Below are 27,376 nucleotides of genomic sequence, written 5' to 3' on the forward strand. Positions count from 1 at the left end.
CCTTGACTAGGGTAAGCATTACCTAGCAACAACTAAAACATCGGTGTGTTATCAACATTGTTCTCACCCTAAATCCAAAACACAACACTGTACCAGCTACTAGGAAGGAAATTAACTCTATCCCTGCCAAAACCAGGACAGTATCCACCCCTTATTCTGTACCATCTACGTCATGCTCAAGTCCCATATTTTCCAGTGCAACCTCATTAACCACCCACCCCGCTTTCCATCCTTTGATATAACACACAGATATCATTCCCTTAGACTATGGACCACCCTTGTGGAATGTCTGTAAAATGTCCAGAAACGTCCATGAAATATCCATTGAGTTCATTTAGTCCATGACTTTGGGCTCCATCTGTGATGGTGGTCACTCAGGACAGGAGAGGTGGTGTGTTGCATGGAGTTACTGGGCACCAAAGCCAGCTCAGGTCAGGTCACTGCTGCACTTGCACTGCTTCTTGTAAGGCTTATCCTCCACTGGTTCAGGTGGTTCCTGCTATAGTAATTCCCATAACATGCAACTCAAATCCTGGGTTACAACAATTTAAAGGTGTTTCCCTTACAATCTCCACCCCTGGTCCCTTTGGGCCAGGTTATAGGGTTTAACATTGCAATGAACTCCTCCCCTTGCTCCTAGCCCGACTAGCAACAAGGGGTTCTTGCTATAGTAATTCCTGTAACATGCAACTCAAATCATGGGTTACAACAATTTAAAGGTGTTTCCATTACAATCTCCACCCCTGGTCCCTTTGGATCAAACCATAGGATTTAACATTGCAATGAACTCCTCCCCTTGCCCCTGCTCCGGCTTGGACTTATCCACAGACTGCAGTCCCTTAGGGTAGTACCTGCTCCAAGTGGAGCCTTATCTATGAGCCACGGTCTCTCCAGGGGTATACCTGCTGTGGCATAGACTTATCCACAGTCACTTTGAGATGCACCTGTTCCAGCATGGCCTTCTCCATGGGCCACAATGTCTTCAGAGATATACCTGCTCCAGTGTGGCCTTACTTGCAGCCACAGTCCCTTCAGAAGTAAGCCTGCTGTAGCACAAACGTAACCGCGGCCACAGACGCTTTGAGATGTACCTGCTCTGGCATGGGCTTATCCACGGCCACAGACGCTTTGGGGTGTCCTGCTCCTGCATGGACTCATCCACAGGTCACAGTCCCTTCGACTCGAGTTCACACTGGAGTTCCAGCCTGTCCAGTACAGCAGCACAGAAACAGCAGCGATGCCCTGGCCATCTGCCAGCCCAGGCACATCGCCATTGCTGTTATCAAAATGTTCCCAGGCACAGTAGAATATGATGATAAGCAGTACAGCAGTACAGCAAGCAGCGAAAGCAAAAAGCAGCCACTAATGAGCACTAGACTCTAATATACAGTGAGGCAAGCAAGCCCCATTGGCAAGCACAGGAGCCTGCCAATTAATAGCTAAACAGCTATAACAGGTATAAATTCAATCTAGCACGTTCCAATCAAACCTGTCATTATCTCGAACCCTTTGAGCCCCACGCTGGGTGCCAAAAAAGGACTGTTGTGGTTTAACCTCAGTTGGCAACTGAACACCACACAGCTGCTCGCTCACTTCCCCCCAGTGGGAAGGGGGAGAGAATCGGAAGAGTAAAAGTGAGAAAACTCGTGGGTTGAGATAAAGACAGTTTAATAAGTAAAGCAAAAGCCGCGCACGCAAGCAAAGCAAAACAAGGAATTCATTCACTGCTTCCCATCGGCAGGCAGGTGTTCAGCCATCTCCAGGAAAGCAGGGCTCCGTCACACATAATGGTTACTTGGGAAGACAAACGCCATCACTCCAAACGTCCCCCCCTTCCTCCTTCTTCCCCCAGCTTTATATGCTGAGCATGACGTCACATGGTATGGAATGTCCCTTTGGCCAGTTTCAGTCAGCTGTCCTGGCTGTGCCCCCTCCCAGCTTCTTGTGCACCTCCAGCCTTCTCAGTCGGTAGAGCATGGGAAGCTGAAAAGTCCTTGACTAGGGTAAGCATTACCTAGCAACAACTAAAACATCGGTGTGTTATCAACTTTGTTCTCACCCTAAATCCAAAACACAGCACTGTACCAGCTACTAGGAAGGAAATTAACTCTATCCCTGCCAAAACCAGGACAAATGGGCAATTGCAACAGCAGCACGGATTCAAGCAAGCATAGTGACGATAGCATCACAGTCTGATGTTCTAATAGTTTAACACGCAGATCTGAAGAGGAATTATTTTAAAATGACAGCCTGCTACTGTGTGTAGAGCACAAACAGGAGCCTGTTCAACAGGAGGATCCCCCATGTTGCAGCCTCTTGCAAAATGGGCTATGGTTGCCAATTAGATTGAGGCAGGACCTACATCCAGGCTGGGCAGGTGTTTCATGTTGCCTCCTGCTGCCTCAGCTGCTGGTGGTTTTATCAGGCATAAGTCTATGGGGGGGCATAGTCTATAAGTCTATAGTCTTTATAAGTCTAAAAGGGCCGGATGGGATCCACCCAAGAGTGCTGAGGGAGCTGGCGGAGGTGCTCGCCAAGCCACTCTCCATTATTTATCAGCAGTCCTGGTTAACGGGGGAGGTCCCGGATGACTGGAGGCTTGCCAATGTGACGCCCATCCACAAGAAGGGCCGGAAGGAGGATCCGGGGAACTACAGGCCTGTCAGCCTGACCTCGGTGCCGGGGAAGATTATGGAGCGGTTCATCTTGAGGGCGCTCACAAGGCATGAGCGGGACAACCAGGGGATCAGGCCTAGCCAGCACGGATTCATGAAAGGCAGGTCCTGCTTGACCAACCTGATCTCCTTCTATGACCAGGTGACCCGCCTAGTGGATGAGGGAAAGGCTGTGGATGTGGTCTACCTGGACTTCAGCAAGGCCTTTGACACCGTCTCCCACAGCATTCTCCTCGAGAAGCTGGCGGCTCACGGCTTAGACAGGTGGACTCTGCGCTGGGTCAAAAACTGGCTGGGCGGCCGGGCCCAGAGAGTTGTGGTGAATGGAGTTACATCCAGTTGGCGGCCGGTCACGAGCGGTGTTCCCCAGGGCTCAGTACTGGGGCCGGTCTTGTTTAATATCTTTATTGATGATCTGGATGAGGGGATTGAGTGCACCCTCAGTAAGTTTGCAGACAACACCAAGTTGGGCGGGAGTGTTGATCTGCTCGAGGGTAGGAAGGCTCTGCAGAGGGACCTGGACAGGCTGGATCGATGGGCCCAGGCCAACTGTATGAGGTTCAACAAGGCCAAGTGCCGGGTCCTGCACTTCGGCCACAACAACCCCATGCAGCGCTACAGGCTTGGGGAAGAGTGGCTGGAAAGCTGCCCAGCAGAGAAGGACCTGGGGGTGTTGGTCGACAGCCGGCTGAACATGAGCCGGCAGTGTGCCCAGGTGGCCAAGAAGGCCAATGGCATCCTGGCCTGTATCAGAAATAGTGTGGCCAGTAGGAGTAGGGAAGTGATCGTGCCCCTGTACTCGGCCCTGGTGAGGCCGCACCTCGAATACTGTGTTCAGTTTTGGGCCCCTCACTACAAGAAGGACATCGAGGTGCTGGAGCGTGTCCAGAGAAGGGCAACGAGGCTGGTGAGGGGTCTGGAGAACAAGTCTTATGAGGAGCGGCTGAGGGAACCGGGGTTGTTTAGCCTGGAGAAAAGGAGGCTGAGGGGAGACCTCATCGCTCTCTACAACTACCTGAAAGGAGGTTGTAGTGAGGTGGGTGTTGGTCTTTTCTCCGAAGTAACAAGCGATAGGACGAGAGGAAATGGCCTCAAGTTGCGGCAGGGGAGGTTTAGATTGGATGTAAGGAAAAATTTCTTTACTGAAAGAGTGGTTAAACATTGGAAGAGGCTGCCCAGGGAAGTGGTGGAGTCCCCATCCCTGGAGGTATTTAAAAGACGTGTAGATGAGGCGCTTAGGGACATGGTTTAGTGGGCATGGTGGTGTTGGGTTGACGGTTGGACTCGATGATCTTAGAGGTCTTTTCCAACCTCAATGATTCTATGATTCTATTCTATGATTCTAAGTCCCCTGTAGAGTCTGGTTCTGGTGCCATGGAGGTCAGGAGGAGTTTTGCTCTTGGCACATTTCCCCTTGACTCCAATGAGGTGTGGGCTTGGTGCTTTCTTCCAGACTGCCTGGCTTAGCCAGTGGAAACACTACACATTGAACAGTGTTTTATAGGGATCCTATTACAAATGAGGGTTCTGGTAGTTTAGCAATAAGTATTTATAAAGAAAGCAGTTACAATATATGGACTCCTTTTCATGGGAGCAAGTTATTCCAGATAGTGCAGGTTTATAGCAAATTTGTAACGTTAAGTTTGTATAAGAGTGCAGAAACATTTGAGGACAGAGTCCTTCTTCTTTCCTTACCATTAATCAGATATGTCATAACAAAAGATGAGCCGTGATTTATTTCAGAGTGTGTTTTCCCATAAAGCATGAGCCTGTCTCATGTTTGGTCTGCCACTTGGGTGACAGATGCACACCAGCATGTCGCAGTAGAGCTACAGAGCTAGTAGCGACTTTCCTGACATTGCGAAAGTCAGGTAAACTTAGGTGAAAGTAAACTTAGGTGAAACTTGGTCATTCACACAGGTGAATGACTGAAAGGGTCTGAGAAAGAGACATCATTCAGGAGTCAATCAAGAGGTGTCATTCTGATGGTCCTGGGCAATTCGTGCTTGGGCAGAGACTCTTCTGGGGAGTGTGAAAGGGCAAGAGGCAAGGGACACAAGTTGCAACAAGACAGATTCTGATTAGATACAAGGAGAAAAAAATCTTTGCTACAGGGGAGGTCAAACACAGAACAGGTTACCCAGAGAGGTTGTGGGATCTCCATCGTTGGAGATATGCAAAACCTAGTCGGACAAGGCCGTGAGAAACCTGATTTGACTTTGAATTAGTAGCTAACTTTGAAGTTGGTGCTGCTGTGAATGGGGAAGGAGGTGGTTGAACTTCTGAGGTGACTTCCAACCTAAAATATCCCGTAATTATATGTTTTTATGTGTCCCAGACAGAGGAAAAATGTACGTGGTTTTGTAACTGTTTTTAGTTGAGAGAAACTGGCTTCCAGAGCTGATAAATGTGCTTGGTCATATAGAGTGACTCTGATTCTTGCCAGAATCTGTCATCCCAGGGACTCTGATTCTGTGTAAAAATCTTCCATCCCAGGCTTTTTCTTTTTGTGTTGACATAAAGGATATTTCTGTGGTAGAGAAAGGAACGGATTTAAGTGTAGGATTTTCATTTGTTTATTGATTTTAAAGCCAGATTCTCAGGTCCTTACTCAGTTTTGAAAAAGTCTTGATTTGAGACAGGCCCCTTGTTAATGTCAGTGTCAGCTTTTCCTAAGCAAGGACATCAGGACTGGGATCAATCGTCTTTTGGTTGAGTGGAGACTGGATGAACATTGAGAAGATTCTCAGAATTTGTTCCATACAGAATAATACTTCTGCGAGGTTCGCTCTGCTACCTGGAATAATTACTTAATCTTCCCTGTGAAGGAGTGTCTTTCCAGCTGTTCACAGAGCAAATCAACTTTATCAGCACTTTATTATAATTTGCCTTTATGATTTTTCAGTTCATCTGATTTTAAGGAAGCCACTGCTACAATTCTTTGATTTACAGCTGGAATGTTAAGAGGCTCCAAATTATGTTTTTTTACCCAAGAGAAAAATGTATTTTTTGAGTGCTAAGGAGTTTCTCACAGCTTTCTGATTATTTTGTAAAAATATACTGTCTGGCACGCCGAGCCAGCCACCAATAATCAGTAACAGCATAGCTGACTCATTTTGGTTGTATAGAAACATCATAACTACCGAGTATCAAAACATTAACTAACAAGTTGAGCAGAGCCTCTCCTGCCATACTGACATGTGCAGCTTGTTTGTACTCTGAATGAAAACCACACAATGGTAAGCTGCCAATACACTACAGCTGAATATGTAAAAAAACCCACATGGTTGTGTTCATATTGGAGACTGGCACCCCTTGTGAATAAGCACTTTTTATATAGCTGTCTTAACGTAAAACTGAAGGTCTTTCCTCTGTGCACATCTGATTCCCATAAATATTAGCAAGAGTTACAGGCCATGCTGTTTGTGGACTGTACTCTCTAGAGTTCAAATTTTGTAATGTTTGTAGACTTTTTGCCATCTTTTTTTTTCACTGTTATCTGATGTTTTCATCTGATGTCATATTACAAATAAAAAAAGAGCAAACAAAAGACAAAACAGCTCCAGAGAACCACATGAACACACAGGATAAACCACAATTTGAAAGCGACACCTTGCTACGAACACTCAGGCCTTACTACTTCCTTGCTAATACTTCCCTTTCTGAATCACTTTTTTGTTTAGTTACTCAGCTCTCATCTGAGTTACATTTTTCCTGCTCTGTAGAAGAATTCATTTGATTTGACTTCCATTTATTTAAGTGCATGTTGACATCCATTTATTTATTTAAGTGTGCATGCATGGGCTTATCAGAGTTAGAGCAAAAGATGTGAGGCCTGCTGGCCTGTTGCTAGGAAATATCACGGTATTATTTATTATTTTCCATTAGGTTGCTTGTCTAATTTCAATTTGTAAATCCCTACTGACAGAACCTTTTCTGTGAATAGCTATTCCGAATATCACCTTGATTCAGAACATGGGAACATAATAAACACGCTGCTGGATCAGGCCAGTGGTCCATCCAGTACTCTGTCTCTAGCGGTGTCAGTAAGGGATGCTGTAAAGGGAGAGCACATTAGCCTGACCACTTTTTGTTGTACTCCCCAGTCACCTACCGTCATAGGACTAGGAGTGCTAGAGGCAGCATCTCTACCTGTTCTCTTTAGTGTCTGTTTTTGGACTTGTCCATAATTTGTCTAATCCATTTATGAACCTGCTGATACTATTTGGCACCACAGTGTTTATGACAGCAAGTTTACAACCTGCTGTGTGAAAAATAGATTACTAATCCACTGTAATTATCACCACCTCCGAGGGAGTAACACAGTAGCATCTTGAACACAGACCAGAAGTCCGTTCTACCTTGGGCTTTAGCAACCCAGTACAAAATGATGATTCTTGTTCCAAGGAGCCTACTGTGTATTTTAAGCATCCTTGAGCAGAACCTCAAAGTTACAGAAACCTTTGGACCAGAAAGTGCTGAGTGCTTATTTCAGTACCTTTAGTAATGTTGATTACTAAACCTGAACCTAGTCTAGGGATGTCTACATTAGCCTTAAATACATCCCTTTTTTGTCTTTGTGTTCTGTTTTTTTTTTAGTAGACCATCCTGACCTCTCTTGAGCTGGTAGAAAGGAAGGAGGCCTGGAGGCGATGCAGAGACCTAAAGATACTCTTAAAATGCATAGCTAATACTTAACTTACTCTTCCCACGTCCCCTGAAGATGTGGGAAGAGGTGCTGGCCAGTAGGTATGTTCCTTGTAAAGCAGTTCCAGCTGCAGGGCATTTCACACTGTGGTCCCCCTTTCATGCAGCAGCTAAGTGTATTTTGCAGCACGTCTTCCTGTCAGGCTGCTTATGCTGCTGCACAGACTAATGCTAGACCTCTTAATGTTTTTTAGTATTACACAGAGGTTTTGGTGTCATTTTTCTAGCTGATATATAGCCTTATCATACGAAAGTCTGCCCTGATGAGCCTGCTGCCTAAGACAGGACAACAATCTGTTTCTGGATAAACTGGGGTCATTGCTGGTACAGTCTGAAGTGCTTGCTCATTTTCCTCTTGCTGAGGCTCAGCATTTTCCTTTCAAATCTTCAGAAAAAAAACACTGTTGTCAGAATGCAGACAAATGTCAGATTAGACTTCACCTCCAAAGGAGCGTAACACGCTGCTGAATGCCACAGCAGCTGTAGCCAAGACCCGCCTGTTGACACAGTCAAAGTCATGGTCTCTTTACATTTGGCAATCACTCTCAGTGCTATTGTTCCAGCCATTAAAGGACAAGCTTGCTTTGACATTTCCAACCAACTGAGTGGTGGTGCCACACAGCGTTGTTCTCGCCGCACCAAGGACATTGCCATCACTGCAGTCACCCCAACCTTTTTCTTTCATGTTTCCTTCTTAACGTGAGGATTTTGGCGAGGATCGTGGGACTCCGTGAGCCCCCTCTGGTGGATAGCTGATGCAAACTCCAGGCTCATCTTGGAAAATGCAATGCTTTGACTTTATCTTCTTGGGTGGTGGTAGTTCTGTGTCTGCTGAAGTGAGTGCTGGAGACTGAAATCTCATTATTTGATCCTGTGGTTTTGTTACTTTAAAAGCCAAAGGCAAATCAAATGTGTAACAAAGCTTTTTATAGATGATAAAATACATGGCACCAAGTAAATCCATCGGCGATAGTGAGATAACTTAGTTCTAACAGGTAGCATTTATATGTCTAGAAGTTTTGTAGCCGTGGGCAAGTACATTTGTATTAGTGTTCTCATGTGCAAATGAATTATTATATTTTTTAAGAAAAAGGTTTCATGGTTTTACCGCAGCAGATGCCTTTGATCAGCATGAATAGAATTATTTGTATGATAATTTGGAATTTAATTCGATTTACAATATGTTAATTTAAAATTTTATATTGACTTTTGAAACGACAATCATCAAGAGGGGTGCCAAAAATTCTCATCAGAGATTAAATAAGGGGAGAGTGATCGCTTGAGGAACTGGTCTTCTGAAATGCTGAGATGCCAGAGTGAACTGCTGTGTAAGGGGAAATAAGCATTTCACAGAGGCCGTTACTGGGCAGAAATGAAACACGAAATAGGAAGACACACTATCTGTTTTAAAAAATAATTTTGCTGAAGGGAGAAACAATGTTAGATAACAGGTTGACATTTTAACTGCTTAGGCACATGACTGAGCAAAACATTCATCACAATTTTACAACGGGAATTAAATCTAAGAGTTTGTATTTTTTTAGCTGTTTTATCTATGTGGAATGTGCAAAAGTTGTTGGCAGATAGACTTCAAAGCAGCTGTGCTTAGGATGTTGAAGCTCTGCAATGTTATCAGACCCAGCCACAGAGATTACGTTTTAGCATTAGTGCTGGAAAAACTCATGTTTGAAATGCATATTGCCTCTCAGTAGATAGTGCTGTCCCTTCCTTCCTTCCTTCCTTCCTTCCTTCCTTCCTTCCTTCCTTCCTTCCTTCCTTCCTTCCTTCCTTCCTCCCCCCACCTTTCTGCCCTTCTTTCCACCCTTCCTTTCTTCTGCCCTTCCTTCCCTCTCCCCCCTTCTCTCTCTCTCTCTTTCTCTCTTTCCTGCTGTCAGTCTGTTTTCCAGCACTTTTCTCTTTCCCCTCTTCCCCCCATCTCCCTTCCCACCCTCCTCCTTCCCCTCCCTCCCCTCCCTTCCTTCCTCCCTTTCCAACCGCCTGCTAGTCTGTCTTCCAGCACTTTTCTCAAACACCACTTCCCAAGTCATGCTGTGACACCGCACCAGAACAGACTTCGTGTTTACCACCCGGTGCCTGCTGCCTGACATGTATTCATGCATTAACTCCTACAGGCCCTGTTACCTTGCAGAAGAAGGCAGTTGAGGGCTCGTGTTTTACTCTTTAGCATTCCTTTCACTGCTGTCCCTAAGGTGGTCCTCCAGCCATTTTTCTCTGCTTGGCTTTCTCTATGTTTAACCTTTCCTGAAATCACTTCTCCTACTCTTACTACTGACATTTGAGTGACTCATCTTGGGAGGTGATATGTGAGACAAGTGACATTAAGATAATCAAACGTGTGTTTGGACAGCTTATGTCCATAATCATACTCCTGCCTTGGAAGAGAGCTGGCTGGCTGAGAGGCAAGACTGGTGGGTTTCATTAGGTGACGTCATTTCAGTATTCAAAGTGAGGGAGTTGGTAAATCATCATTAGCATCATTAGCGTAGTTATTCCCACCTTTGTTGTAGATATTTGGTAACTGGCTATACATCACTTTCTCTGCAGCCGACCTTTTTTTTTCTTGGGATTCCTGATGTTTATAATAGCAATCCACTTATATAGATATACGTGCACAGCCATAGGCATGCACATATGTATATTCACGCATGCACACACACATGTTGAGGCTTTGTTAATTGACGTTAACTGCTGGTGGTTTTTTATTACAAAACATATTTCTCTATTGGTCTATTTGCACTGCTTTGTTTTAGCTTCATCTAATGCACTGGAACTCCACACTGTACAGCAGCATTGATGAGGCAGTAGGGAAGAAGCACGGCATAGCTATTATTGCTTTGTTTGTGCAGGTAAGTTTCCTGTGTTGCACTTGTTATCATGCACTATCATTTGTCTGAGGAAAATAAGTTCCTTTCCATTTTGTTTCATTTTTAATGATTTCATAAAATAGAACAATGTATGACTGCTGGTATTGTATTCAAAAGATACTTCTCAGTCATGTCTTCTGTGTAGGTATGTGCTAAATAAGTAATTCTTGTTAAAGAGGATATTGAAAGTATCTTAGTTAAAGAAGGGATAATACATAGTCTGCCATCTCTCTCTGTGACTGACTATAAGCAGACATCCACTCTCCATTCCTCTGAGGGCAGAATGAGGGCTGTCAGGAGGTACAGGTGCTTCACTACCTCTGTAAGGTGTTTTTCTCCATTCCTGACCAGGCCTGCTGTTCGGGGATTGAGGAAATATACAGAGGAGGAAAGAGGGAAAAAAACCCTACTAACCCATTGGCACAGCCAAAAACTGGTAGTAGGATTGTGTTTTCTGAACACAGTGACAAGTGTGTTTCTTCACACAGGACAAATATGAGGTGGAGTCATATTAATTCTTCAGAGGCTCCAGTCTGAGAGTGTATAGAGTCTTGCCACAGACCCTCAGAAAAGCTGCAATGAGGAGGCTGAAAGCTTGCTGGGGAGAAGGTGTAATGCAAGCTGGGAAATTTGCCCCATAATCTAATTGCTGTTGAAGGTTTTTCAAGGGCTGCACTCTATAAAGAAGATTTTCAGTTTTAGTCCTCAAGCACCAGATTCTCATCCTCCTCATAAGAAATGGCAAACTGTTTTATTTAAATGGGTTTGGAGGAAGAGGTTTAGAGTTCGTGCTTAGATCAAATGGATTTTCTTTCACAGTGATATTATTAATTTGTCGTATTCCGTAACAAGTTTATGAATGCCTTTAAGCTTTACCTCTGTTTGAATTTAAAGGTACATTGGTTACAGCTCCAACAATCAGATAGAACTGCTAAAAATGGAAGTTAGAATGTCTTCAGTTTTGTATCCTAGAGGGCTGTGTGATAATTGCTTATGTAAGTCACCTTCTAATTCCAGCAGAGGTAACCTTCAAGTTAGTTAGAAAGTTATATATAAGTTCTTAAATAAATCTGAAACTTCAATGTTACATTTTCCATTTCTAGTCTCTCACCTTCATCAGAGTTCTTAAGCATTCCAAACGGCTTTTTCATTAGCCAAGAAAGGCATCATATAATTACAATTGACCAAGGAAAAATAGTATTTATGCTGTTTATTAAAGGAATGGGGACAGGAAATTCAGTGACCATTTCTCCTGTTAAAGGCATGGAAATGTAATAGTTTTGCACCACGGTTCTCAAACACATCATTTTAAGGTCAATGAAAATATTTTCACTGATTTAAGTGACAGCCCTTGGTGATTATTAATTTAGAAACAGCATCTTTGAAGACATTTCAATATCTTTTACCCACTTTGAAGGTTTTAAATGGAAAACCCATTCTGAAACAAAAGAAAATCCTCTTAAATTCCTAGAAATGACAACCTATCTATTGTTTACATTCGATTGTTTCCTTCCAGTGACTACTGTGGCATTCTATTCCAAGAGAAACAAAAAGCGAACAAATTTTTCAGGGTCCAGCTGTCCCGTTCTCACTCATGCCTGCTTCATTCCTCACCTCATATGTGCACACGTTGGCAAAGAAATCAAGTGGAAGGCCGTTCTGAGTCTAACTATTTTGCCAGTGTTGTTCTGAAGGTAAAAGCTAGGGTCCTAGGATGGGTGATTTAGATCAGAAGCAGCTGAAATCAGTGTACAGGGTGAACAATGTTCATACAAAATAAGAATATCTTATTTCAAGAACGGGTTTCTTATGAAAGCCCCATCTTCCATGCCTTAAAGATATTCCATAAAAGTAGTGCTGCAGGCTGCCGGGAGCAGGATCCCAGAGATGCCATAAGGGAGGGAATCTGCCATTCTGTGCTCTGCAGGCAGGAAAAAACTCCTCCAAGCTTCAGAGATACCTTGGGTCAGATTTGGAACACTGTGGGAGCAAATTCAAAAAGCGTCTGTCATGTTTGTTCACTCTGTTCCTTTCTGTGTACTTTTCTGGCAAAAACTGGTAAGGACAAACTGTATCCTTGGCATTTATGTGCTGTAATGGTGCATGATTTTGACTCCACATGCAGTATATGCTGCAAAACAGGGTTAGTCAAAGCTTACCAGACTTAACTGTGACTCTTTCTCTTGTTCTGTGAGTTTCTGTCTCTGATTTAAAGTTATTTACACCTTGTTTACTTTTGACTGGTGACTTTATTGTGTTTTAATTGTTTGGAGTTGCCATGTATCAGTGTATTTGGTTAACACAAGGTTGTGTAGCTTAACTGAAAACAACTACAGAACTTACTGTTCTGGTTGACCTCTGTCTTGCCTCACAGTTTCAGAAATAGCAAAATACTGAAACTCATCTTTGCTTGCTGTATTTCAGATAGGAAAAGAGCATGTAGGTCTAAAGGCTGTAACTGAAATTCTCCAGGACATCCAGTACAAGGTAAGGCATTGTCTGAAGAAATGCTTCCTTCACTGACCAGAGAGAGAGTGAGAGAGCGAAGGGCATATATGAAACACTGAAGCCAAGTGAAGGGTTTCAGATGCGTCTGTAGTAAAAGCACGTGTGAAAGCCATGGTTTGGTGGCCTGCATCAGAAGCTCAGCATTTTACAGTACTTTTAGGTAATATACAGTCTTTATAGTTACTTCCTTTTCTGATGGCCAGAAGGTTTGATCTTCTATACCAGTAACTGATTGCAAGTACTACCTTTTCAGTGATTTTCATTAAGTCAGTGTGAATGCAAGCACTGCAACATGCTTAGTGAACACCAGCAGCAACAGCATCTCCAAACTTACCTGGTTTTAATTTGTAGAGGAAAAGAATAGATGAACTGAGCACCCATATTAACTTGCAGTGGGAAATCAGCAAAAACACAATGCCATCTTGTCAGGTGGATTATGTGTGGGGATCCTGAAGGACAGATAATAAGCCTAGCAGGACTGAGGAGATATGAGTGCTCTCCAGAATGTTGATGCTATCTTAAATGACCTTGGGCAAGTTACTTCCATCTCTCTGCTTCATAGTCTCTGTCTGTAACACAGAAATAATCATACTTACCTTTGATTTTAAAGGATTTTGAGATGTATTAATGAGATGTTCTGTATTGGTCTGGAGAGATAAGCCATTCAACTTCAGTGGATGCTGAAGTGTAGAAAAATTAAAAGCTGTTATTAGAGAATTGAAAATCCTCTTTTAGTCAAATAATATATGGTAAACTTCAGTCATGATGTTTAATATTATAAACTCATTGTTTATGAAGGTGTTGTGGTTTGTCAGAGAAAACAACAGTGTATGGAACTCTGTAGTTTCATTACTGAAAGGACAGCCAAGTGGAGGAAGGTCATGAAAGGCCTTGTCATTGTGAGTGTGTTATACTAATGACTTTCAGAGGGTCAACATCAAATGTACTTTTGGCATACATAAAATTTTCTTGCATTAAATATGTGGAACCAGCTTTATTTTATTAAGTGTTATCCATGTCGGTGAAGGAAAAGCTCACTTTGGCCCTTGTTTCTTAAACTAATTTTGTATGGAACCCCTGAATTTCATATAGAAGATTTCAAGGCTAGGACCTGGAAGGAGCCCAGGTACTAAAGGCAGAAAGTTAAGAAATTGCTGAGATAACCTTAGAAGTAAAATATAAAATAGAATAAAAAAAGGTGCTTGTATAGCTGCAAGGACAGATGCAGTGATGATTAAATGGGGGCTATTAATGAGGTTGCTTTGCACAGGAATTCAAGGCTTAATGTTATAAGAACACACGGTGTGTTTTACCTCTCCATTCATCATCATTTTAATAAGAAACTAGAGATGAGATTGATTTGTATTCGTTTTTTCAGGGAAAGTCCAAAACAATACCCTGTTTTAATCCCAACTCTTTATTGCCAGGTAGGTGCCTTTGCTTACTTTTGTGTGGGTGGATTACTAGCTAATTGCAGAGGCTGAGACAATCTTGGTCTAAAGCATAGCCTAACTGCAAGCCTGAGAGTGTGTCCCGTAAGGTGGTACGGCATTTTGCACCTAGTGGTGCTAACAGGGATAGTGATGAAGTCCCTTGGGAACTTATGATGAATCCGCACCATCATCGTGTGAGTGGGATGTGATACTGTAGTCCATGCACTGCTGGCAACACTGTGGCTAGCTTTCTTGATGATTTATCATCCCACCTTGAGGGGGAGCTGTGTGTACTCCTTTCTCTACTTCAGCATAAAATAGGAAGCAAGGTTACCCACTTACCAAGGTAGCTTTTTGGCAGCATCAAAGGACAATGCCATAATGCGATGACAGTTGTATAGCATACAAGGGGTAGTGACAATGGGAGGCAAATTCAAATACATATAGCTAAAAGTTAAAGAGTAACAGTAACAAACAACCACTTCCTCTACCTTGTCTTGAAAAAAAGGTCACTTTTTAAAAAATGCATCTCTACAAGATGAATGTTTCTGCAAGGAATCCTTCTGAGCTAAATTCCATGTCATAGTGGCAAGATCTTCAATTTTCCAAAGTAATCCAGGTCTACATTAACCTATATTAATTATATTAAGAGAATATTGTTTAGGTTGCAAAGTCAAGTGCTCAGCAATTAGGAATTACAGGAATTAAGGCTGCCTGTGCCCCTTCATGCATATGTGTTATAAAACATCTTTTAATTGCGTGACCATAAGTTATTTTTTACAGGACCCCTGCCTCACAGTTCCTCTTTGATGCTGATCAAGTCACATAAACCAAAATTTTCACAAGTCATCTCTAACTGTGTGTTCCTCATTTTCTAGGTGCCCGACTTGAGATCATGGGGTCTGATTTGCAGAAGTGCTGAGTGCTTACACCTCCAACTGAAGTCAATGGGAGCAGTGCTCTGACTGCACTAAGTGCTATAGAAAGTTAACTACTCTAAGAAATCAGGTTCTAAGCATCTCATATTGAACACCTCAAATGAATAGATGCATTTGACCTTAACTTCTCTGTGCCTCAGTTCCCCAGCTTTAAAGTGTGGGGGTAATCTGTCCTTCCTCACCACACTGGGGTGTTGGAAGGATAAATTAATTCATGTTTGTGAAGCACTCAGACACTGAAGAAATGAGTGCATACGAAAATACGAAAAATGAGAAAATGTGGTCCTTCTAACAAGCAGGATTTGAATAGCATGGGAAAAAGAAGACCAAGGACCACATATTGTACTGAGAAATCCAAATGTTATTAGATGCTTTTCAAAAGAAAATCACCTATCTTTGCAAGTAAATGATGAAAGGTTCTCTAGAAAAGACATACGTGATCATGTAACAAGATGGTGTCACAATGCATGCACAGGATGGGCTGAATTCTTGCAGTTCTTAACTTTTGAGTGTTTGACAATGCAACTTGCTTTCAGTGGATTTGCTATGTAATTCCCTAACTGAGAAAGAAAATTACACCAACAAAACAAAACTGACAATCACAGGCTTCATTAGCAAGATTTAATTCCACTGATACTCCTCTGAGCTAGTAGTGAAATGGCAGTAACAAGTTAGATCAAACAAGCAAGTTTATTCCAGTTTCCAACCTCCCATCTTGTCCTTGTCAAGCTAGTCACAACCTTCCCCCTAGCTCTCCATGCCATGATTAACCAGCCTTTGTCTCCAGTTCCTCTCAAGGTTTGTTTCTTGTGCCCTCTTTTACAGTGAGGCAGTTTCCTATATGTACTTCTTAAGCTGTGTCAGGGAGTCATTTGTGAGTATGGCCTACAGCAGCAAAGGGCAGCCCTGTGTAGTCTCACTTATGAAGTGTGGTTTGACTGGAATCTCTGGGGAATTAAAATTAAAATAATTAAAATCAAACATGTATGCATAGTTAAAACCATTGTACGTTTTCTTGAGAGACAACTGTTTATTCTAACAGTTATTTATAAACCTATTAATAAGTTTATAAACTTATTAAAGTAAGTTTATTTTTAAATAAACCTTGATTTTTTTCCCTGTGAATTTCAACTCACTTTTCCAAAGCTAGGAGACGCCAATGCATCTCAAAAAATATGTCACCAGAATTGTGAACTGAAAAGTTTGGCTTGAGCTGTTTTCACTGAATTTTTCTAAAAAATGAAATAAATTCATCCTTGAGACATATCCTAAATATAGAAGTCAGTTAAAATGTGATCACTACAGTCCCTCTGTCTTCAAAATGGGATGTCTCTTGTAGCTTTTGACACTAACGGGAGTTATTTCCCACCATATTATTTCATTGATGTGTTAGTTTAAGGAGTTGTGCATGTTATTTTTCACATCTATAAAGTGGCATTTTCATCTTTAAAATACTCATCTGCAAGGGAAGTTACTGTAATGTAATGACCATAAGCTCGTGTATGTTCACATGAGAAAGTAGGGGACAGTGCTTGGCAGGTTATAAATTCACATCTTAACTTACTGCATACTAACTTCATCATATGAGCAAGTCCATGGCTATCATAAGCCGTCATAATTGGAAAGCCACAATTATCTTCCTTAATGTCATTAAAATTCCACATTTCTTTTAATTTCAGATCCTCTACTGCGTGACTACTGGGTGTATGAGGGCTCTCTAACCATTCCACCCTGCAGTGAAGGTGTCACCTGGATATTATTTCGCTATCCTTTGACTGTGTCCCAAGTGCAGGTAACAGCTGTGCTTAAAGTGACCTTGGAATATGGTTATCAGCTAAAGGTTATAGCGTGCAAATATATATATCAGGGCATTATATCTGTTCTCCTTGAAGATCCCATTAGATCAGTACATGGCTTTTCAAGTAAAGGTTAAGCCTTTTGAGTCACTGAAAGCAATGCAAAGGTCAGAGATGAAAAACCTTGTTATCATTTCTCATCTGCATTTAAAATAATTCTTTATTTAAGTGAAAGAAAAAGAAAGAAAGAAGTCAATGGGCAAAAGAAATTCAATTCTTTGTAACTGTAAGCTTTCAAATATCACTGCTTTTTGATGTTAAAGGAACAAAAAAGCACAGGGAGACACTGTGTCCTGGAGAATGAAAAATGTTAACATAGTACAGGCTAGCTATATTGCATTGAACTATATTTAACTTATCTTGCTCTTTTTAAATTCTGTTTTATAATAAATGTCAAATGGAAGCTACCTATTTAAATTTTATTTCACACGTATGTATTTTAAAGGTTTTTTTTAAAAATTATATCTAACAGTCATGTGAGCCTTTCTATAGCAAACATTTCAAAGCTGTCTGCAAATAATCCCAGCAAAAACAATGAAAACTCCTGATGAATATTCTCCCACAGTCTGTGAATCCCAACTGGAGGAATGTGGGTTTAATTTAAGTGAAACTATCTAGAATCCCTGAAGCTGAATGCATTAATTTTCATTGACTGCTCTGAAGCATGTGCAAACAGAAAAGAAAAAAGTATAAAAGGTGATAAAGTCACATTTAAATTATTTCAGCTTTAATAATCTAAAATTTTGCTAGGAATCCCAGCACAATGTTTTAACAATTTTAACAATTTGAAATTGGCAGTGTTTCTTTTCATATGAAAACTGAATTCTAGTTCTAATCATAGGATAAAAGCAATAGGTCCCAATAAGCTTATTTGTATGGTAGATGCAACTTAAATGTATCCCATCAGGAATCTGGTATTTATTTGCTTATGAAAGGATAAGTCTTATAGCTGCTTACTAATGAGTAAATGGAAACAGAACTCTGTTGGCATTACTAGATTAAGAATAACTTTTAAAGACAGAGTGCATTTTGTAACTAGGTAGCTAATTGTCCAGATATGATATGGATAAGTAAGAGGACTTAATCAGAAGTATAAAGACCATAGCTATTACACTGAGACATTGTATGATATTTTATTTCATGCTAGTTGCAGATTTTGTAGTCTCTATTCCCTTTTAATCCAGTCAATGCACAGAGGAGGGCACAGTTCAAGCCATCCACATGTGGTGGGAGACGGTGAGGGGATGAATGAAAGAGGAATTAAGCAGAGAAATGCAACTTTAGTTAATATTATGTGCTCATTTACCACAAGAAAACAAGATCTTGGAACATGGTGTGAAGGGGATAAGTCTCCAGAAGAGAATATTGTGCCTGGGGAAAAGAATGGCCCACAGTGCCTGGGAAAAGAGTGTGTTTCATAACCATGGCCTTCTTTAGGTGAGGGGTAGCTGGTTTGTGTTGCTGCATTACTTTGATTGGTATAAATCCAATCAAACAAGAACATTGCAGTGATGAAGGGCGTACAAGTCATGGAGGGGCTTTTTCCCTGCCACTGACACAGTATGCAGGTGAGACGTGGCATTGGAGCAGAGTGAGAGATTGGAGCGGACTTATGCCAAGATGATCCACAATACTTTGTACTTGTCGTAGATCAGCATCAATTAGAAAAAAAATCCTCACTGCTAGTTATGAATGCAGCAGCATTAAAGTTGAGGTTGTGCAGAAAGGACTTACTAAGAACATGAAGGACTTTCACCAAGGTGGGGTAAAAATTTTACTTGCATCAGATACTCCTTTCAGAATGTCAGTTGAAAATAAACACGGGGACAAGTAAGTGAGAGACAGTGATTCTGGGATTCTAAAGCCAAAAGGGACTGAGAGCTCTTCAGGATGCCCAGAATAAGATTTTGGGGGTGCCAGAATATTTTGCTATAGCCTAGACATCCAAGATTTTAACTTGTAATTAGCATTTTGGCTGCAATTAAGTATCTGGCCTCTTTTGTGCATGTGGGCATGAGTACCTATGAGAGATTCTGTTTAAGGAGGGATTAGAAATGCAAGGGCTTTTGTCTACGGAAAATAAGAGGATGTAGTATAGCATATACCATTCTGAATCATCCATGGAAGGCTGGTAAAGGCATTTAATTTTATTAAGCCTGCTTGTGGTATTAAAGCATAGGTATCAGTGAAAATGCATTTTTAATGGTTTTAAATACATTATTTTACATGTGTCATTAATTTGTAGAACTTTCTTCTGTGGGATACTAATGAACACAGCTTATGAAACTTCAAGCGATTTATATAAATACTAGTATCATCTGTGGTTATAGCCAGTAAGAGACAAATTCAAGGCTTGCTATTTTCATTTTTCAGGCCCTAAAATAACCAACTTCTGAGTGTCAATAACAAGTAACAATAAAGATGATACAGTCTGATATGGAGTAGGTTTTACTGCCTTCCTTTGATGAAGCTAGTTAATACATTGGAGACAAGATACTAATTCACATTCTCATTTTCTGTAATAAACATAGCAATATTGATTAGCTTAACAAACTGTGGGTCATAAGGGGAAAAAATGAATAAAATTGCAATTCTAGTTCATGGTCACATCTATGTATTTTCACATTTGCTTATTTTGAAACAATGGAGAAGTAACTTTTTTGGCATAGGCATAATAGGCTGACCATTGCAAAGTAGAGAACCTTTTTCTGTTTCTCCTGAAGACATTTATAGATAGTAAAGTTGATACTGATGAGTTGATTTGCTACTGATCTAAGTCACCGTTAAGTGAAAAGAGATTCATCTCCATATGCACCTCACTTCAGCAGCTGGGATCTGAGTGCGTTGGTTATATGAACAGCAAAAGAGCAAGCCAGGACTGCAGCATCAGGATGTGCTTTCCTGGAGTCCAACGCTGTCTCCTCACTGGAAGTCATTTTCTTTGACATGAGGCTTCACTTCCATCAGAGAGCTGTTTCCTTCACGGGTGGTTCTGTGAGGTCTGGATAAAGTGTGCAAGCGACTCTTCTCCCCTGGAGAATAAGGGCTTTGCAAATCCTGTCCTTGGGAGTTTTATTACTGACCTCAGTGGAAAGGAGCTTGTCTGGAAAGCTGCACCCTGCAGTGCTCTTTTTTCATATTCCTGCCCTCCTTTTGTGTTTTTTATCGTCCTCACTTGTCTTATGTTGAAATACACAGCCCAGAAAGAACTGTGTTGACTGCTATTGTGAGACATCTTGCCCATGCATGTACGCTGCTGAAATGCAATGGGAGAAAATAGAAAAATTCCTCCTCTTAGGCCAGTAAAGAGCAGGAAATAATTGAAAAAGACTTGCTCATGCTTCTCTCCACTATATTTTTAAAAAATTGGACATCTGTGAATAATGTGCTTTGTGGTTCAGTGAAGCCCAGAATAAGTACATTGTCTAAGCCATTCAGAGTAGGGATTTTAAACAATGATGCAGCAAGGAGCTGTCGTTCTTCTGTACTCATTGTCGGAGTTAACTGTTTTTGTATTGAATGGTGAGGTCTCTAGTCCTTTTGTCTACCTCACTCAAAATCAAGACCTCCTAAAGGACAGAAATAGTAACGAGCATATGGAGCTGGAGTGGGAATTGTGCAAAATTTATGTAGTTTGTGAAATAAAGCACTCTGAGAGGTTCACAGTATTCTGTTTACTGGGAAACAGGTCTGTGTTCCTGGAAGGTGTCATGGAGGCATGTGAAATTTTCAAACAAAAGGATGATGCTTCTATTCCTCATGTAGAAGAAATGTTTGTAGAGAAAACATGCAAATTCTTCATTTTGTGTGTTCTATTCTTCAGCAAAATTTTAAATGAAACAGAAGAAAGCAGTATTCAGGATCTGAATACAGGGAAGTGGTAAAAACATTCTTGCAAAAGTCTACAAAATATAAACTAACTTTGTTTTTACTCAGTAGAAATGCTAACATTATGTATTTACCCTTTCACTGATTAGAATTGGATCCTGCATTTTTGTGTGAACAGGCCTGGGTCATCCTTAGTGTCTTCTGGGCGCGAGAAAAACTTTTATAAATGGCTATTCCTGTTGAAAGTGTGTGAATATCCAAGGGTGCTTAGCCATGTGCCTCTAAAATACCTATTTCCTCGGCAGTCCTACAGGGTGTACTTCACAGCAATGACTTGTGAGGGGCTGGGAGGAGATAGTAAATGGTTCCATATTAGAGGAAGCAGGGTAAGTGGGGCACACATATTATTGCCTTATCACATGGGAATGTAATACGAAAAGTAACATCAGCACAGCCAATGTCCTTTTCTGACAACTACTTCTCAAGAGTGAGGCAGACCACCATGTATATAGAGGGTCTCTGTCATGGGGGTCTGAACCATGATATGAAAAACTGACCAAGGAGGCTGGTGGGCTCAGAAGAAATTCCCCCTCGGAGCAGGGCTTCAATTCTTGACTTCCCTGAAGACTAAAGAGCAGGCACAGGGATCAGGTCAGTCCTACTTTCCTGACTGAAGAAACTGGAAGCTGCTTTGTGAGGAGTACCTCCCGGAGAAAGATTTCACTATGGGGACTGGGGCAGAGCATTTGCAGTTATTGTAGGAGACAGCTCACAAATGCCAGCTTTGCAGAGTCTGCTCTTCTCTCTCCTTCATCTGTGTTTGTTTGAAGTCTCTCATTCTCAAAAGATCAAACAAAAGCCACATTCTTGTAAAATGCTTCTTCCTAAACTACAATTATTTCAGACTTTCCAGAATTGATTCAGATGGTGAAAGAAGGTACCTTTACAAAACCCGTTCAGCGATTTACCAGCACTTGACTCCTGAAGACTTTTTCAGTTCCAAGCCTGTAGTGGGTTTGTTTTCAGTTTGTTTAAACAAACAAACAAACAAACAAATCTTCCAAAACAGAGTTCTGCCTCTAAAAGCACTTTCAAGGAGCTTTACAGTTTGTTCTGCTTTTCATCTTTTCAGTCTAAGCTGTTGCCTTATATCTCAGCTGCAAGAAGCTGAGTGTTGATTTATAAGCACACTGTTTTTTGAGGAAAATACAGCAGAGAAGAGCTAGCCTCTAAATCAGGTAAATAAGTCTGTATCAATTCTGCTGTAGAGTGGAAAATAACAATGAAGGCAGTTGTCTTCAAGGTTGCAGTAAGAAAGTATTCTCTTCAGGCAATATAAAAATAAAAATACCATTGCCTGCTGTTTAGTACCTCATTTCTTTTAATTCTGGAATCACACTTGCATTCTCCCTGTAATCCCTCATAGGGTGTTTTTCATGGAGAAATTCACTCTATAATTTCTTAGATGATAAAATGATTAAATACTTCAGGCTCCATTTTGCTTTCTGTGTAGCTTCAGTTTCAAGTCACAATTGAGCTGGATAGTAAGGCATCACAGGGTCAGTACGAGTACAAAGGCTCAGGCTAGGGAAGTCAGCCTTCAGTAGGTTTGCTGTATCCAGCTAAGATAGCTTGTCAATGTGCCAAAGCAAAAACAAACACAATTTTTTTTAGTAGTTGTAACTACTTATTTAAAATACCAGACTCTTAAAAACAGCATTGTTGAACAATAAGGTATAATGTTGCTGAGATATGCATTGATTTTCTTAGGGTTTTTATCACACAGAGCTTGATGCTGATACCAGGGATGGAGATGGAAGCTGCTCACATTCTTCCCTACACCAGATTAGATTTAGAAAAACGTAAAAAGAGTCTATAAACCAGAAACATATTTGTTTTGGACCAATTGAAATGTTTTATATTGATTTTTGACACTCTTTGATTTTCTAAGTACACTTAGCACCTACATCTACAGAAATTTTGAAGCGGTATTTTGTTTTGATGTGAAAAATCATATTTTTCCCTATAAAATGTCAACAGACTTCCTCTAAAGCTGAGAGTCTGTTCAGAATTTTCCTGGTTTAGAAAATAATTTTTATTTAAATGAAGCAACAATTTCAGGCAATAAATAAATCAATGGAAAAAATTCAAAACAATTTATAGTCGACCAACTTATTCCTGAAATGCACTTCTTTGAAGAAGACCAGAATGATTACTCTCATGTCACAACTGTGAGATTGATTCATAGGATATAATCCACAATGGCTAAGAAGGTTATAGATCCCAAAAGAAGTTACGAAAAAGCAAAGGATAAGTTTGCCAAACCATGTGCATAAAAGTTCTTATTTTTCTCTATATGTTAGATGTTTTGACAGTGCTGACAACTATTTTAAAATGTTATTAATGATGTCTTTTGACCTTAGTATATTGTACCTGAACACTCCAAGTTTCAAAGCTGCAGAAGTGGTGGGGCAAGACTGATTTTGATCATTAGTCCCACAGTGGAATGTATCTCAGCTTCTTCCTGTCTGTTTTTCTGCCTTTCAGATAGAGGAATTTCGTAGACTGAGGACACATGTTAAAGGTGCAGAACTTTTAGAAGGCTGTGATGGAATCTTAGGAGATAACTTCAGACCAACTCAGCCACTTAGCGATAGAGTCATCAGGGCTGCATTTCAGTAGCAGAAGAGGAAGAACAACAAAAATAAATCTTTATTCAGGTAAGTAAAAGCTTAGCAGAAAAATCAAAACATTGAAGTAATTTTCATAGGGGAGATTTAGCTGAAGGAGAAAACGCACTGAGTTAATTTTAGCTAATGTTATGATATATTGTCACAATTGTAAATTTTGACACTGTACTGTTTTATTTTATCCTGTGGTATAATAGTTTGGTTACTATTAGGTTCTTTAGTGGCTGGAATCTAATATGCAATGTAATGAATTGAAGTATTTGTATTGACTTCAGTAGGCAGTGGATCATGCACAGTTAGATCACAGTTACTTCTTTAAAATTCTCCTACTGCAGTGAGCAATAGGACAGTGTGCCTAGGTTATGTGGTAGATTGCCCCATTTACTGAGGTTCACTGGTTGATTTCTTATCGTGTTTTTAGAAGACCAGTCATTGGTGAATCTTTCTAGTGTTATCTGTTAAAAAACAGGGTAATAGTTCTGGGAGGAGGCCTTTAATTCTCAAAGGAGGCCTTTTTTTTTTGATCCCTTCTCCCTGCTTTACAATGCTGTTCTTTCCCAACAAGACTGAATCTTGGGCAAAACCAGTGCAGGTACAAGAGGAAACTAATGAACTTCTGTCATGTCTAATTTTTCATATTTCATTTATCAAAGTAGTTGCTTCTTCTTGTCCTCAGTGATTTTTTCAGCCTTCATTGGCTCACAGAGCAAGAATTTAAGGGTGACGTTGGATTCAATGCATAAGAGCTAATACAGATGTGAACCAGCATTATCCCTGCTTCAGTTCAAGACAATTAGTTACCTTGAAAGTAGTGAGTCAAGACACCAACATTTATGGTTAAGTTTGTAATGAGGTGGCCCCACCTTGTTACAAATAGTAAGACAGATAATCTGGGAAGTCGTCAAGAAAAAAATGAATCTGTTCACTTGCTTTCTTTAATAAGTCCTACTACTTTTTAACATAGTAAAATTTTTCATCTACTATCCTACAATAAACTTCATTTAAATAAGAAAAACATTGGGTACTCCCCATTACCCTATTTTACTGCTAGAATCCATTATATAAAAGCATCAGTTTTTCTATCTGCACATTTCTTCAAAGCCATGTGCTCACAAGAGAACCAATTCATCCAGAGTTTCACCTGGAAGCATGCTGCTGAAATGTTTTTGATATACACTTTTGGGTAAGGACATTTATTTGTACATTAAATGCTTGCCCTATCTAGGTCAATGATGGAACTCCTTAGTTCACTTCAGGCTCTGTTGTGGAGTTAAGCCTCTTCAGAGCATGCTCTGGGCCCAGCCCCCAACTTCATATGAAGTTAACAAATGATCAGGCAGCAGATAACCCTTAAAAGAGATTAATAATTCAGTGCTTCCAAAAATGGATCCATTAAAACCGAGTGGGAAGATTATCCTTCCTCCTGCATGTGACAGAAATTATTACATGGGCTGGGACAGTGGCCAACAATTTCATAGTCTTTCCATATAGCGTAAGCATTCAATATAGTGTATGCATCTAAACATTTTTGAAGTAAGTGTTTATTTGTATTTTATAACCCTATTCAATATCCACATCCTGGAAGTTAAGCAAAGAAAGCAAAACATTGGTCCTTTTATTAGTATTGTTTTCTCATTCCCATACTTAATTTTGGGCACATCCCTAAGCCCAATTCTCAATTACATGGTTCTCTGCAGTCACCAAATGTCGTCACTCTAATCTTGAAATGGATGTTTCAAATTCATCCTGGCTTCTGCCATTTCCCAAAAATTACTTGGGAAAATCATAGCAATATTAAAGTACAATTTTTCTCAGAGAGTGAATAATGCCCTCAGGCCAGTGCAGGTAATTCAAGTCTGTAACAGTGAAATTACTTGACATGCTGAGTTTGAATTTTAAGCATGAAAGAGTTTCCTTTACAATGCTGGAATTGAAATGTAAAAATTTCCCTTTTGCTTTCATGTTTGAAATTTTATTACATTTGTCAATACTTAAAAAGATTTGTTTTAAAGAATAAGATTTATCTTGGCCATGCTTTACAAAATAATCTGCAGTTTTAATTCCCAAATGATGGAATTTTTAATGTAAGATGATAGTCCTCACTGTAGGGCTATGCTAATTATGGACTCTCAAGCACTGAGAAAGAACTGTGACTCCTTGTGTAGCCCACAAGAAATGGCACTTGGCTCTCTACACCTGATTGAACTATTTTTCAGAAATTCATTTGGCCAGGTCTTCCTTTTAGTTTTAGATGCATCAGTCCAAATAGCACTGAACCAATCAAGGGTTCACAGTATATTCTTGCTATTGAGTTTGTCTCTGGGGAGCTGTAAACTACATATATGAAGTATAAAAAGAAATCGTGTGTCTTTGATCACCCTTCTTCTATGCAAAGAGGGAGAAAGGAAAGAAAACCATCCTACCTACTTTGTAGTGATTTCCTCACACAGTTCTCTCCAGGAGGAAGGTGTTGAGGAACAGCTCCTCTCACAGACCTCAGACATCCTCAGAAAAGACACCTTCCCTCATTCATAGGAATGGGTAATGGTCCTTAAGCTGGGACTGCTGACATCGTCTGAATGTTGCTGTGAAGACTCAGTAGCAGATGGGGAAGTAATAGTTTGCAGGGTGGCATCTACGTAGTGATCCAAGAGGGAGCATTTCTTCCTTTCGAAGAGGTGATTACCTTTTATTTTAAAGCTCTGGTATGTCTTGAATATTACAATTACAAACACACTGGTGGACTTCTTTTCTGACACGATGCCCCTCTGTCAAGGCTGCTGGAACTCCTGTCAGTAGAGTTTTCACTATTTTCTTTTCCAAGCCAGTGTGGTGCAGCCACTTGAAGAACCTTGAGGAACATTACTTTTCCATGACCTTGTCACTCTGTCAGAGAAAGAAGGAGACAAATGTTTCTGTAAGTGTTGTGTACACAGGAGTAGAAGGAGGTTGCTTGAAAGGTCTAATTAGTTTTGACTGAATCAGAATGCAGGCTCTATGCATGCCATGCTCACAAATCTTCAGGACGTCTGCCCTTCAGCCTTGATTGAAACCTTGACAGAACTGAACCCTTTGTGGCTTATGATCAAATGGCATATGTTGATCTTTGATGCAATTTGTGGTAGCTTGTTGAATTGAAGGCAGAGATGACACAAACATGATATATCATGGTGTGTAATCTCAGGTAAATAAATGATTTTTTTTTAAATGCTCCTCTATCATAGGAAAGCCCAGATCTCAAAATACCCCCCTCCAGTTCTAGAACAAAGTTTAGCCAGGCTCTAAAGGGAGCCTTCAGGCGGACAAAACAGGTAGAACTTTGTAGCTTCACTGCTCTCTTTAATCCAATGGGCTTTAGAATAAGTTTGTTGCTATCTAGTTGGCCTCTTTTGACTCTACTTATCTGCTAAAAACGCATGTCTCCTATAGCCTGGGGTTAATAAGTGTTTGGACTCTGTTATGTGGGTGTTTTTTAAGTACATCCCTTAGAGAACAGCCTTTACATCCTTTCTCTCCTGCAGTTGCCAAAGTTTTCACATATGTTTCCCTTAAAAAAGCCACTTTTTTTTCTTATTTCTAACCTCTTTAAGTCATATCCAGTATGTTGCGGTTGGAAGGTGCCTCTGGAGATATACTAGTCCAGTCCTCTGCTCAAAGCAGCGTTAACTACAGCGGGTTGCTTAGGGCCATGTCCAGCTGGGTTTTGAATATCATAAGGATGAAGACTCCACAACCTCTTTGAGCAATCTGTACCTGTATTTGACCATCCTCGCAGGGAAAAAGTTTTTTCTTAATTGTAAATGAAATTTCCTGTATTTCAATTTGTACCCATTGCCTCTTCTCCTTTCACTGGATA

The 27,376-nt window shown here is 40.6% G+C and overlaps 1 protein-coding gene across 1 annotated transcript in view; it reads left to right on the forward strand.

Moving 5' to 3' along the window:
* Nucleotides 1-27,376, forward strand: part of CA8 (carbonic anhydrase 8) — a 53,046-nt gene that overhangs the window by 17,595 nt on the left and 8,075 nt on the right. Inside the window, exons 4-8 of the mRNA XM_076332206.1 lie at nt 10,154-10,249; nt 12,692-12,754; nt 14,154-14,202; nt 16,826-16,938; nt 23,378-23,550. Of these exons, the coding sequence (XP_076188321.1) occupies nt 10,154-10,249; nt 12,692-12,754; nt 14,154-14,202; nt 16,826-16,938; nt 23,378-23,512 (456 nt within the window). The 3' untranslated portion in view covers nt 23,513-23,550. The remainder of the gene's footprint in view (nt 1-10,153; nt 10,250-12,691; nt 12,755-14,153; nt 14,203-16,825; nt 16,939-23,377; nt 23,551-27,376) is intronic.

This window comes from Aptenodytes patagonicus, chromosome 2 (assembly GCF_965638725.1).
Source record: "Aptenodytes patagonicus chromosome 2, bAptPat1.pri.cur, whole genome shotgun sequence".
In the NCBI taxonomy this organism is placed as follows: Eukaryota; Metazoa; Chordata; class Aves; order Sphenisciformes; family Spheniscidae; genus Aptenodytes; species Aptenodytes patagonicus.